General features: G+C 61.5%; 1 protein-coding gene across 1 annotated transcript in view; it reads left to right on the top strand.

Annotated features, from left to right (window-relative positions):
* Positions 1-12,644, top strand: part of LOC101931286 (hydroperoxide isomerase ALOXE3-like) — an 84,080-nt gene extending 71,436 nt beyond the window's left edge. The window contains exons 12-15 of the mRNA XM_065570169.1: positions 9,564-9,685; positions 10,226-10,326; positions 10,844-11,014; positions 11,598-12,644. Of these exons, the coding sequence (XP_065426241.1) occupies positions 9,564-9,685; positions 10,226-10,326; positions 10,844-11,014; positions 11,598-11,777 (574 nt within the window). The 3' untranslated portion in view covers positions 11,778-12,644. The remainder of the gene's footprint in view (positions 1-9,563; positions 9,686-10,225; positions 10,327-10,843; positions 11,015-11,597) is intronic.
* Positions 12,645-13,912: the final 1,268 nt, after the last annotated feature.

Here is a 13,912-nt window from a genome sequence, read left to right as displayed (position 1 = left end):
GGAGGGAGGGCAGGGCCTGAAGTGCCTCCACACTCAGGTCCATGTCTTCCGCCTCCAGGCCCTGCAGAGGCTCCTTTATGGTGCAGGTAATCCGGCGTGGAGCGTATTGGCGCACGCCTTCCTGCGCCCCTTCCGAGGGCTCCGATACGACCGGCAGCTCTTTTATCTCGATCCGAGAGGGCTTCCGCGAGACCTCTCCGGGCTGCCGGTCTTCTACCAAGACCTCCTCCGGACCTGGAAACTGTTCTCAGCGACCAGGTCCGTGGCGGCCACCGAGGGGGCAGATCTCCTCGCGGAGCCCCTGCTACACAATCCCCAGCTCCGTGTGCAGGTGGCGGAGTCCCCCGCGGTGCGCCAGAGGTTGGTCCTGGCAGAAGTCACTAGAGTCGGAGACCTCCTGGACTACGACCGGGGAGACTGGCTGGATCCCCTGACGCTCGCTCGGCGCATGGGGCTCTCCAGGCCTTGTACTCCCCAGCGCGTACTTCAGGAGGTGAGGGCCGCTTTGCCGCCCGCTGCTCGGGTTTGCCTCGACCGGATCCTGCATGAGGGCACGCCCCGCCCACCCTCCACCCCTGGCCCTCCGGACCTTTTCATCGGGCCCCTGCCCCGTGGACCCAACCGGCCCCTCCGCCCCTTCTCCGTGAGCCGGCTGCACGACTTGCAGCCGGTTCGTTTCCTGACCGCGCCAAGGAAACATCTATACACGCTCGTGCTGCACACTCTTCACTTCCTCACCCTCGTGTCCCGCCCCGATACAAAGTGGCGGGACCTCCTGCCACCTGTCGAGGGTGAGAAGCCCCGGTGGGCCAGCCTCTATTCCACTCTGGTCCCGAGGCCCGCCGGGGATATCAGCTGGCGGCTCCTTCATGGGGCCGTGAGCACGGGCGTGTACTTGGCGCGGTTTACCCTAGTCCCGGACACCTGTCCTTTCTGCGGCGTGAGGGAAACCCTGGCTCACGTTTACTTAGAGTGTGCCAGGTTGCAGCCCCTACACCGGCTCCTCACCGATATTATGTTACGTTTTTGGTTACACTTTTCCCCTCACCTTCTCATTTATGCACTCCCTATCCGTGGCCCCACAAAGTCGCGGGACCTCCTGGTCAACTTCCTCTTGGCACTGGCTAAACAGGCCATCTATAAAACCAGGGAGAGGAGGTTGGCCGATGGAGGTGCCTGTGACTGTGGGGCCTGTTTCCGATCCTCTGTCCGTTCACGTATCCGGGCAGAGTTCCTCTGGGCGGCATCCACTGGCTCCCTTGAAGCCTTTGAGGAGCAGTGGGCGCTGTCCGGGGTTCTCTGCTCGGTGTCCCCGTCTGGTTCTCTTCTTTTGACCCTTTGACCACACTCCTGTCCCTGTTTTTACATTAGTTGTCCCCCGTAATTATTTGAGTTCCAGGCCCTGTGGATCCTCCCCTTAGGCTGGGGGGGGATCCTTTAGCAGTGGGCGGGCTTACGCCCGCCCACTTCCCGGAACCCAATAGGTACAGAGCATGCTCAGTGTTCTCTGTGGTTGTCCTGTTGGCTGGAGCTCTCCCTCCTCCTTCTCCTCTTCACCTGCCCTGCTAGTTGGAGCTCTCCCTTACTCCCTGGGCTGCTGCTGGCTGGAATTCCTTCCCTGGACTGCTGCTGCTACCACTGCTGCTGAGTCAGGGGTGGGGGGGCCTTGCCGGCCTGCCCCCCCTCCCCACCATCTTTGGAGGGAGAAGCTAAGACCCCCCACCTTCACCATCAGCACTGCCACCTGTGGGGGGGTCCTTCCTGCTTAGCTGCCAGGGTTGCTGGAGCTGCTACTGCTGCTGCTGCTGCCGCCGGTGCTGTGCGTGTCCTGGAGAGCTGCTAGAGCCTGGAGGTGGAGGAAGAGGACTGCGCGGTCCATTGGCTGCTGGGGAAGCGCTTGAGACTCTGGAGACCACTGTGGAGGGGGCTGTTTTGAACTGAGTAATTTTCGAACTGTGCTCTAGTGGTGGGGGTCTAGACTGTGTTTGTGGGGACACAGGGGGTGTGGCGTGGAGCCTGCCCCCTGGTCCATCTGTGTGTCCCCCCCCAAACCCCCACCACCACCGTTGCCCCCTCCACCACCCACCACCAACCCCACAGCCCATTTTCCATCTGTCTCCGCTCCTGCCTCTGGGACTCTGCTGCTTTCCTGGCCTGCCACGCCCTACTGACAGCGTTTGGGCCTGCAGCGGCGGGCAGGCGGCCCACACATTGACTTTTTCGCAAGCGCTCGTGGGCGCACCTTACCCCCCCCCCCCGGACTGACCCCTTCCCCTTTTGCAACAGGCCCCCCAGCTTTGCCCCTTGCTGCCTACCCCCTTTGCCCTCTGTAGCCTTTTGCCCCTCCCCAGCTTCGGTTTGTTTGCCTGCCCCGCCCCTTTCCCTCTGTAGTTTGGTTTCGTTGTCCCACCCCAGCCCTGTGGTTAGCCCCTTGGTTCCTCTGCCCCATTCCCAGCCTCGTTACTCCCTTGCGCCCCCCTTCCCCTGATTGACACCTCCCCTCGTGTGCCCATGCCCCCTCCCGTGCGCTTGTGCCCTTCATCACATTTTGGTTAATCACTGCACCCCCTTCTGTTATTGTGACCTTCCCTCCCTTAGTGTAACTAGAGGAGCCGGTGTCGGTGACTGTCCCCCCTCAGCCCTTGATACTCCCGCATCTCCCTGCGTTTCGGTGCCCTCCTCCCCTGCCTGCAGCCTAGCGAGGAGGAGTGGTTGACCTGCCTTTCCTTTAGCCGCCCCCCCCCTTTTTTTTCTCCAGTGTGTTTTCCCCTCCCTCCCTGCCCAATATGGAGGGGAACACGGTGGGCGAGCCCCCCCAAGTAGGCCCCGCCACCCCTCCCCCGCCTGTCCCCTTAGCCTCTACCTCGATCTCCGCTGCCGAGCCACCTGCCACCACTGCGGCATTAGCAGCGGCAGGCGATGGGGTGACCTCCGCTGCTGCCACGTCCCTAGCTCCCTCCAATTATGGGGGAGCTGCCCCAGCCGCCAGGAAAGGCCAGGGCAAGAAAAAAGGAAAGAGCCCCGCTAAAAAGACTGGGCCCTCCATGGCAGGGGCTGCCTTCACTGCCGCGGCCCCACCACCGGCCGTGGCATCCCTTCCCGCTGCTCCCTCCACCAGCTCTGCGGGTGCCCCTCCCCCAGGCCCTAGGGCGTATGCCCAGGTGGCAGCGGCCACCGGTATGCCATCTCGCCCATCCACCGCCTCCGCTTCCAACTATAGTGGCCTGGGCCCCTTCCCCACCTTGACTAGGAGGCATGGCATCCGTTGCCTCCAGGTACCCGCCTCGCCGCACGTGGAGACCTACGTGCGGGCGTTGGCAAGGGTGGTGGGGCCCGCGGCCATCGTGGCGGCCTCCAAAATGTATGGCAAGGTTGTCTTTTTCCTTGCCTCGGAGGCCGCCGCCCAAGAGGCGGTGGAGAAAGGCCTGGCGGTGGGGGGCGTATTCGTCCCCCTGGAGCCGCTAGAGGACCTGGGTGTCCGTGTGGTCCTTACCTCTGTTCCTCCTTACCTTCCCAATGTCGCCCTGCTGCCCGCCCTTTCCACCCTGGGGAAACCTATTTCCATCGTTCGCCCTCTCTCGCTAGGATGCAAGGACCCCGCCCTTCGTCACGTCCTCTCGTTCCGCCGGCACGTGCAGCTCCAACTGCCGCCGGCGGCACGTGCTGAAGAGGCGCTTGAGGGGTCTTTCTTGGTCCCCTATCGGGGGACCCATTGCCGGGTGTACTATTCTACGGGGGAGGCCCGGTGCTACCTCTGACGGGCGATAGGGCACGTCCGGAGGGACTGCCCCTTGGCCCGGCACGGAGGAGCGTCCGGGACCCCCGAGCCCCGGCAGAGTGCCAGCCCCACCATTGCTGGCGCTCCTCGTTGCCTGGTACCCGGAGCCGCCCCTCCTCTTTCTCGGACCACCACTGCTCCCGCTCGGGCTCAAGGGGTATTTCCCCCACCATGCCCAGATGGGCGAGAGAACCCCGTCTCTGCTATGTGCACTGTGGCGGGGCCTGTAGAGGAGGGTGCGGTGGGGGTATTGCCGGGCGCGAGAGAGGGCCCTCCCCAGGGGGATTCTGCCCCCCCTCCTACTGCCCCATTGTTACCTCCTCAGGTCCTCAAGCCGTCATCTCTGCCCCCCGACCCAATCCCTGTCACCCAGCCCACAGACGATGCCATGGAGGGCTGGACCCTAGTACAGGGAAAGCGGGGCAAGCGGAAGGCTCGAGCTCCACTCCTGCCATCCGGTGCGGAGGCCCCCCGGAAAACCAGGAAGGGGGGCTCCGCTGCTGAGCCTTCCGCTTTGCCCACGGGTGCTTTACATCTACCGTTGCCGGTTGGGGAAGCTGTGGCAGCACCGGAGGATGCCGCCATCCATTCTCCGCGGTCCTTCCTCGCGGAGGCCCATGTTGCGGCCCCTCCTACCCCCTTACCACCTATACCCTCTGCGATGCTCGAGGCAAGCGTCGCCTCGGGTGTTAGCGGGGATGATCCCGGGGTGGTGGGAGGTGAGCTGCCCTCTATCTATGAGGAGATCGAGGCCCTGGGTCTGACCCCGGTCACCCAGGGGGAGGACGACCCTTTGCCAGCGGGCCTTGATCTAGCCGCTCTCACCTCAACCCTCCCTTCTGCGTCTCCTGTTCCCCTGACCGCTGCTCCTGCCTTCGAGGAACCCCTGGACTCCTTGCCCTGCCCGGCTGCGGGTGACGCATCGCTGACGGCCGCCGAGCCTCTTCAGGCGACGGCCGGTGCCTCGCGGCCGGGACTCGAGTTACCAGGGGTATCCCTTGTTGGTGTGGGGCAACCGAGTTCCTTCCCGAGTGGGGGCCCCATTGCAGATTGTTCACCACCTGCTGCCGTGGCTGTTCCATCTGCCGTAGAGCCTGAGCCCGGCATCCCTGGGGACCCCCTCCCTAACCCTCAGACCCCTGGGCCCGACCGAGAGGAGCTACCTTCCAGCTGTCCAGCTCCTGGGGCCCAGGATCCCGCCTCTGTCCCTCTTCCCGACCCTACTCCTGCCCCCGGCCATACCCCTACTCCTGACCCCAGCCCTGTCCCCTCCACCTCCCACGATGCCATTGCCGCCTCTGGGGATGTCTCTTTCTCTTTCCCAGAGGGTGACCCCCAGGGAGCGGCTTTTGTGTTCCCCAGTCCCGACCCACTAGGGGCTGCTCTTCTCCCTCCGCCGCCGCCCCCCATTAAGCCGGGGTCTGAGGCGGACCGTGTGGCGCCGGTCCATCGGGCGCCACGTCGAGGGTCCGCCCCTTGCCTGCCCGTCTCAGTGGGCCACGGGGCCGAGCCAGGGGCCCCAACGGGGGATGATCTGCAGCCAGTGACCCCACCCCCCCATATGCTGCGAGAAGAGCTGCGGGAGTTTTTAGAAGATGTGCGTGGCTCCCGCAATAAGGTGCCGCTCGCTCTCCAGCGATGGGGGGATTTCCACCAGATCCTCCGGGCCGCGAGGGCCCTCATGGGGGAGGGTAAAAGGACCGGAAAGCAGGGTGCTGCGGCTTACCAGCGGGTCCGCAGCTTCCGTGACTCCTTGCTCACCTTCGGGGTGGGTCACGGTTTGCTGCGCGGCCCAATGGGGGCCGCGAGCGTCCCTGCCAGCGAGGATCCCCCCCAGCCCTCCTCATGCCACCTATCTCTTTTGCAACATTGAACAACCGGGGCTGTAGGGTGGGTCTCCGCAGGTGCCAGGTGCTCTCCTTCCTTCGGGAAGGGGGGTACTCTGTGGTTTTCCTGCAGGAGACCCACACGGATCCGGCCGCCGAAGACAGCTGGCGGCTGGAGTGGGGGGACAAGGTCTATTTTAGCCATCTCACAGCTCGTACGGCTGGAGTGGCTACCCTGTTCTCTCCCGACCTACGGCCCGAGGTGCTGGGGGTTGCCGAGGTTGTGCCGGGCCGCCTGCTGCACCTCCGGGTCCGTATGGAGGGGCTTGTGGTTAATCTTGTCAACGTCTATGCCCCGACATCTGGCCCGGAGCGGCTGCCTTTCTATCAGCAGGCATCCGCCTTCCTCGGCTCCTTGGATCCTCGTGAGTGCCTGGTTCTGGGCGGGGACTTCAACGCTACCCTCGAGGAGCGGGACCGCTCGGGGACCGAGCAGTGCCCGGCCGCAGCGGACGTCCTCCGGGAGATTGTAGAACGTCATTCCCTGGTGGACGTCTGGCGCGACCACCACCCGGACGACGTCTCCACGTTCACCTACGTCCGGGTGGAAGTCCATCGGTCGTGCCACTCCCGGTTGGACCGCATTTACTTGTCACGTCTCCATCTCTCACGGGCCCACTCCTCCGATGTGCGGCCGGCCCCCTTTTCTGATCAACATTTAGTCACCGTGACGGCCTCTCTATGTGGGGAGAGGCCGGGGCCGGCCTATTGGCACTTTAACAATAGCTTGTTGGAGGATGTGGGCTTCGTGGCGTCCTTCCGGGAGTTCTGGCTGGTCTGGCGAGGGCAGCGGCGTGCCTTTCCCTCGGCGCGGCGATGGTGGGACCTAGGAAAGGTGCGAGCCCGGCTCTTCTGCCGTGATTACACCCGGGGCGCCAGCCGACGGAGGGATGTGGCGATAGAGCAGTTGGAACGAGAGGTCTTGGAGCTAGAGAGGCGTCTGGCCGCCAGCCCTGAGGATCCATCCCTTTGCGGAGCGTGCCGGGAGAAGCGGGAGGAGCTCCGGGCCCTCGACGATCATCGGGCCCGGGGTGCTTTTGTTCGATCCCGCATCCGCCTCCTTCGGGAGATGGATCGCGGCTCCCGCTTCTTCTACGCCCTGGAGAAAAGGAGGGGGGCCAGGAAGCACGTCACCTGCCTTCTAGCGGAGGACGGCACCCCCCTTACGGATCCGGTGGAGATGTGCCAGAGGGCCAAGGCCTTCTACGCACACCTTTTCTCCCCGGATCCGACCGACCCTACCGCTTGCAGAGTGCTCTGGGACGGACTCCCAACGGTCAGCGCGGGCGACCGGGACCGGCTGGAGTCGCCTCTCTCTCTGGCCGAGTTCTCGGAAGCCCTCCGCCGCATGCCCACCAATAAATCTCCGGGCATGGACGGGCTGACCGTGGAGTTCTACCGCGTGTTCTGGGACGTCCTCGGCCCGGACCTAGTCACCGTCTGGGCCGAGGCCTTGCGAAGCGGGGTCCTCCCTCTTTCGTGCAGGCGAGCCGTGCTCACCTTATTGCCGAAGAAGGGGGACCTCCGCGACTTACGGAATTGGCGTCCCGTCTCGCTCCTCAGCACGGACTACAAAATCGTAGCCAAGGCCATCTCGCTGCGGCTGGGGTCCGTGCTGGAGGACGTGATCCACCCAGACCAGACCTACACCGTCCCGGGCCGTAGCATTTTTGATAACCTCTATCTGGTCCGGGATCTTCTGGAACTTGGGTGTAGGGATGGTCTGTCGTTCGCCCTCCTGTCCCTGGATCAGGAGAAGGCGTTCGACAGGGTGGACCACGGGTATCTCCTGGGCACTCTGCAGGCGTTAGGCTTCGGACCCCAGTTTGTGGGTTTTCTCCAGGTGCTGTACGCCTCCGCAGAGTGTCTGGTCAAGCTCAACTGGACCCTGACCGAACCGATCAGCTTCGGGCGGGGAGTGCGGCAGGGGTGCCCCCTCTCGGGCCAGCTGTACGCTCTGGCGATCGAGCCCTTCCTCTGTCTCCTCCGCAAGAGGTTGACGGGGTTGGTGCTTCGGGAACCGGAGCTGCGGCTGGTCCTGTCGGCGTATGCCGACGATGTGCTCCTCGTGGTCCAGGACCCGGGCGACTTGGTGCGGGTGGAGGCTTGCCAGACCGTGTACTCAGCGGCCTCCTCCGCCCGGGTCAACTGGGTCAAGAGCTCTGGCCTGGTGGTAGGGGCCGGGTGGCAGGCGAGCTCCCTCCCACCCGCGCTTCAGGCCATCCGGTGGAGCGCAGGTCCGCTGCTCTATCTCGGCGTTTACCTTTCTGCCACGCATCCGTCTCCGCCGGAGAACTGGCAAGGTTTACAGGGCAGGGTGACGGAGCGGCTCCGGAAATGGACAGGACTACTCCGGTGCCTCTCCCTTCGTGGGAGGGCACTGGTACTCAATCAACTAGTCCTGTCCATGCTCTGGAACCGTCTCAACACCCTGGTCCCGGCCCCGGGCTTCCTGGCCGACCTCCGGAGGGTGATTCTGGAGTTCTTTTGGCCAGGACTGCACTGGGTCTCTGCAGGGGTCCTCCATCTGCCCCTGGAGGAGGGAGGGCAGGGCCTGAAGTGCCTCCACACTCAGGTTCATGTCTTCCGCCTCCAGGCCCTGCAGAGGCTCCTTTATGGTGCAGGTAATCCGGCGTGGAGCGTATTGGCGCACGCCTTCCTGCGCCGCTTCCGAGGGCTCCGATACGACCGGCAGCTCTTTTATCTCGATCCGAGAGGGCTTCCGCGAGACCTCTCCGGGCTGCCGGTATTCTACCAGGACCTCCTCTGGACCTGGAAACTGTTCTCAGTGACCAGGTCCGTGGCGGCCACCGAGGGGGCAGATCTCCTCGCGGAGCCCCTGCTACACAATCCCCAGCTCCGTGTGCAGGTGGCGGAGTCCCCCGCGGTGCGCCAGAGGTTGGTCCTGGCAGAAGTCACTAGAGTCGGAGACCTCCTGGACTACGACCGGGGAGACTGGCTGGATCCCCTGACGCTCGCTCGGCGCATGGGGCTCTCCAGGCCTTGTACTCCCCAGCGCGTACTTCAGGAGGTGAGGGCCGCTTTGCCGCCCGCTGCTCGGGTTTGCCTCGACCGGATCCTGCATGAGGGCACGCCCTGCCCACCCTCCACCCCTGGCCCTCCGGACCTTTTCATCGGGCCCCTGCCCCGTGGACCCAACCGGCCCCTCCGCCCCTTCTCCGTGAGCCGGCTGCACGACTTGCAGCCGGTTCGTTTCCTGACCGCGCCAAGGAAACATCTATACACGCTCGTGCTGCACACTCTTCACTTCCTCACCCTCGTGTCCCGCCCCGATACAAAGTGGCGGGACCTCCTGCCACCTGTCGAGGGCGAGAAGCCCCGGTGGGCCAGCCTCTATTCCACTCTGGTCCCGAGGCCCGCCGGGGATGTCAGCTGGCGGCTCCTTCATGGAGCTTACGCCCGCCCACTTCCCGGAACCCAATAGGTACAGTTAACTTTGGAAAAATGAATGAAAACTTGTAAATATAGGAAAAGGGAGAGGAAAAGTCAAACTTTTGGGAATTTTTCCCAAAACCAAATTCCATGAAAAGGTCTCATTGGGGGTGAATGGAAACACTTGGTTTCAGTCAAGCCAAGACGTTTTGTGTCAATGGCAACTCTTGTTTAATGTGTTAACTTCCACAAGAGCAAGTCCAATTTGAAATGAAAACTTCAACTCTGCTGTAGACGAGATCCAGGATCACCTGGAGGTCCGGCCAGAGCCACCAGGCCATGCTCCCACAGCTAAGAAAGGGCGTAGTGGAGGAGACACTAGGTACAGGCAAGGGTGCGTGGTACTACTGGGCTGTTTGCGGTCACTGGCTGAGTGACGCTGGCGCACTGGGGAGCGATGAGGCCTGCATTGACCCACCAAGATGACACATCTCTGCTGTTTCCAGCTTCATCTCTGGCATCGTCAGACACTATTATCACAGCGACGCCCACGTCCTGGCCGACTGCGAGCTGCAGGCCTGGGCATCTGAGATCTTCCGTGAAGGCTTCCTGGAGAACGAGGCGTCCGGTAGGGGTCATGTGAACCCAGAGATCTGCAGGCGCTAGTCACCGGGCTCCATGCGGAGGTTGCTGGGGAGCATCTCTGGACCGCGTGTCTCAGGAGGCCAAATGACTACCAGCCAGATCCTGGCTGGTGTCAATGGGCATCTCTGCATTGGAGTCAATTGGGCCAGATCCCAGATGGTGTCAACGGGCGTCTCTCCATTTGGAGTCAATGGGGCCAGATCCCAGCTCATATCAAGTGGCCCTGCAGGCAGGGATCATGTTCCCCGGATGGGGAGCAAGGTCTCCGACCCCACTGGGACAGGGTGGCCTGGGTCATGGTGGTGGGACGGGGCCGTGGGGTGACTAAGAACATCCCCGCCATAGGAACTGGCAGGGCAGGGAGCAGGCGTGTGGTGGAGCTGAAGCCCGGAGCAGGGTGTGACTCCCCAGGGGAGGATCCAGCAGAAGGAGGCATCAAACCCAGCTCTAGCGGTCCTAGCCCCAAGGCCGCAGAGGGGACCACAGCTGGGCCTGGTCAGTGATGCCATTGTCCATCCCGCAGGCTTCCCCTCATCCCTGCAAAGCATCCCTGAGCTCATCAAGTACCTGACTATGTGGATCTACTGCTGCTCGGCCCGGCACGCTGCCCTCAACAACGGGCAGGTAGGTGCTTGGGGCCCCATTCCCTGCCCCTGACGGGGCCCTGGTGTCCAGCCACTGACACCCCCACTCTGACCCCACAGTACCCTGGGATCCTGCCACCGACATCCCCACCCTGCCCCCCACCCCACTGACACCTCAAACCCCAGGACCCTGCTCTAGCAGCCAATCTCCCACCCAGCACCCAACCCCAATGAGATCCCGGACACATCAGGACCCTGCTCCAGTCCCCCAAGACCCTCCCCCACTGCTGTGCTCAGCACCCCCGACCCCCGCCTTGACTTTCCTAATCGTTGCCCATGGGTGAGACTCTGACCAAGCCCCGGGTGCCCAGGTCTCTTGGCTGAGCCAGACCTTCCCTATGCTGGTGCCCCCTGGGTGGGGTGAGGAGGGGATCCCTGGCTGGGCCAGGGGGGATCCCCAGCTGGGCTAGGCTGGTCCCCCTCTGGGATGGGGGGTGCCCAGCTGGGCTAGGGAGGTCCCTGGCTGCTCTGACTGTGGGGGTCTTTCTGGGCTGCAGTACGACCATGGTGCCTGGATGCCCAACTTCCCGGCCTCCATGAGGAACCTCCCACCCCAGGCCAAGGGCACCACCTCCCTGGAGAGCTACCTGGACACCATCCCGGAGGTCAACAGCACCAGCCACATTATCCTCACCCTTTGGGTCCTCTGCTGCGAGCCAGTGGATTCGGTAAGGACATGGGAGCTAGGGGACGCTGTGGGGCAGGGAGCGGGGTGGGGGGTTCAGCAGGGGGCACTCTCCCCTGGCAGGCAGGGCTGGCCCCAGGGCAGCACTAGGGGGCTCTGTGCGGCAGGGAGCGGGCAGTGTCTCAAGAGGGGGCGCTCTCCCCTGGCTGGCAGGGCTGGCCCCAGGGTGGCGCTAGGGGGCACTGGGCTGCAGCTGGGGGTGTCTCTTTAATGAGCTTTTCAGTTGTGTTCTTCCCCCTTTGTGGTAACAATAAAGGACCTGCTGATGTCTCACATGAGCCGGGGCATGAAGCCAGGTGTCCCAGCCCAGCTGCAGTTTGGGGAATTCCGTTCAAACACCCATAAATTCCACCGTGTTGTTTCAACCAGCCTCAGGATTCTCCTTCCCTCCCTGGCCTGAACTCTTCCCAGTGTTGCTATGCAGCTGTTAAACAACTGCCTCATGCTCCAGGGCATGTGAGGGATCCATGTGTAACCACTGCCCCTCCCCAGAGGTGGCTGCATCTCAGCGCCGGGTGAGGGAGCCCTTCCGAGCTGTCCCTCACCGCTCTCCCATTCCCTTGCAGAGACTCCTGGGCACGTACCCTGACGAGCACTTCACGGAGGAGGAGCCCAAGCGGCTGATCACAGCCTTCCAGGGGTGCCTGGCCCAGATCTCCCAGGAGATCCAAGAGAGGAACAAATCCCTGCCCATCCCCTACTGCTACCTGGATCCCCACCAAATCGAGAACAGCACGTCCATCTGAGCCCGACCGGCAAGCCCCAGGGACGGGCCCCCTGCGGCCACTGGCTATGCTGTCCCTGCGATCCTGTCCCGGGAGCAATAAACCTCAGCCTGGCTCCACTCTGAATGGCTGATTCTGTCTAGTGGGATGTGATGTTACTGACAACATGTGACCGTATAGATCATTGTTGCAACCACTGTTATATATTTGCAGCAAATATTGTACAAAGGTTGTTGTGTAAGGTGTCTATGGAAAGGTTATGGTTTGCTGGGTATGATTATGCTATCTGTGTGTGTGTATTGTTTTTGTAGTTGAAGTTATGAATATTGGCTATGTGCTTGTATCTTAATATGTTTTGATTCTAAGTAGCCTCAATGAAGCATTTGGTCAGCTTCTTGAGAAGGGACTATTCTCAGGAAGTGCCCAATCAAAAAACATTAAACAGACAATGGACTTTGGGAGATGCCAATCCACATCTGAGCTCAACTGGGAACGTTCAAACTAACAGGTAAACAATGGTAACTTGCCCATGTGACTCCAGACTCCATCTTGCTGCTGTGATTTTCCACAGTAAAAACTAAAGGTGTTCTTCCATGGGCAGAGACTATAAAAGGCTGCTGAATCTCCTCCATCTTATCTTCAATCTTGATTCCTGCATCTGGAGGCACTTGCTACAGACTGAAGCTCTGAACAAAGGACTGAATGACCCATCCCAGGTGGGGATGGACTTCAGAGACTTGATTTGAACCTGCAGCTTATTCCATCACTGCTACAAGTCTGAACCAAGAATTTTGCCATTAGTGTATGTAATTGATTCTATTTAACCAATTCTAGCTCTCATCTATATCTTTTTCTTTTTATGAATAAACCGTTAGATTTTAGATTCTAAAGGACTGGCAACAGTGTGATTTGTGGGTAAGATCTGACTTGTATATTGACCTGGGTCTGGGGCTTGGTCCTTTGGGATCAGAAGAACCTTTTTTCTTTTACTGGGTGTAACAATGCTGGTTCTGGCGGGACCCAACTGAGAGTGCCATGATACCAGTCAGCTCTGTGTTCCTGGGGAACCAGGGTGCAGTATCCAGCCTGACTCATGAAAGACACCCCGCCCCAACCTCTGCTTAAACCAAAACCCATCAGAGGAAAAAACTTGCAGAGAGCAGTGAAGGGCATTGGGAGACACACCTAGACCCCTCCTGACAAGGATGACAAGATTAAGACATCTCCATTAGCATACAGAATGGAGAGCAGAGACAACTCCCCTAGCCTCATCTGCATGAAAGATGGAACAGGAAGACATCTCAATTTACATATAGAATGGAGAACAGAGAACTGCACTGAACTCTGGGACCAGAAAAAGCAGGGAAGCAGTGCATCCTGGGAATCTCTACTCCAGATGCTAATAAACCTACTGTGATGAAGTGGGGGGTTTTCTTGTTTTCTGTGGCGTTTCAATGGTTTGCATGTGGAGGGGGTGGGACTCAGTTTCCCTGGGTGTTACTGGTTTAACGAGTTGAGGGGAAAGGGAGTGTGTTTTGTAGAGGACCGGAGAGAGGACTTGGGGACCCAGCCGATGGCTGGGGAGGATGGGTAACCCAGCGACCGGTGACCTGACGACCTGGTGACCCGGAGGCCCAGCTGAGGAGACGCAGCCGGTTCTGGCCAGTGGGCGGACAATGGGCTGCAGAGTGAAGACCCAGTGACCTAACCAGTCAGTTCCAGCCAGAGGACAGAAGCGAGGAGAGGAGGCCCCGGTTTATGACCCTGTTTCCCTGGAGAGAAGACAATGGACAGAGGCGGGGCCTGGGGCCGGTGATCTCAGATGCCCAGCTGGGAGCAGGGGGGCTCGGGGCTGGAGAGGGGGAGCAGGCAGAGCCCACCTGGATGCAGAGAGACTGGGATGTGCTGGGCTGAGGGAGGCCAGGCCAGAGGCCCTGAGAGTTTCCTGTGCTGTGTTCAACTCTCAATAAACCCTCCTGTTTTATGCTGGCTGAGACTCACTCCAGTCTAGAGAACAGGGTGGCATCAACCCCTTTGGGGGTGGAGGCCCCGGGGGTCCAGAGTGAGTGGACTCCCTGAGGGGGCCCACGGCAGAAACAGACGTGCTAAGGCTCAGAGAGGTGCGGCTCTAGGAGGTGGAGGGGCCTGACCCCGAG

The sequence above is a fragment of the Chrysemys picta genome, chromosome 16 (assembly GCF_011386835.1).
Source record: "Chrysemys picta bellii isolate R12L10 chromosome 16, ASM1138683v2, whole genome shotgun sequence".
Taxonomy (NCBI): domain Eukaryota; kingdom Metazoa; phylum Chordata; order Testudines; family Emydidae; genus Chrysemys; species Chrysemys picta.
The sequence above is the reverse complement of the archived record's forward strand: the minus strand, read 5'-3'. Positions and strand labels throughout refer to the sequence as shown.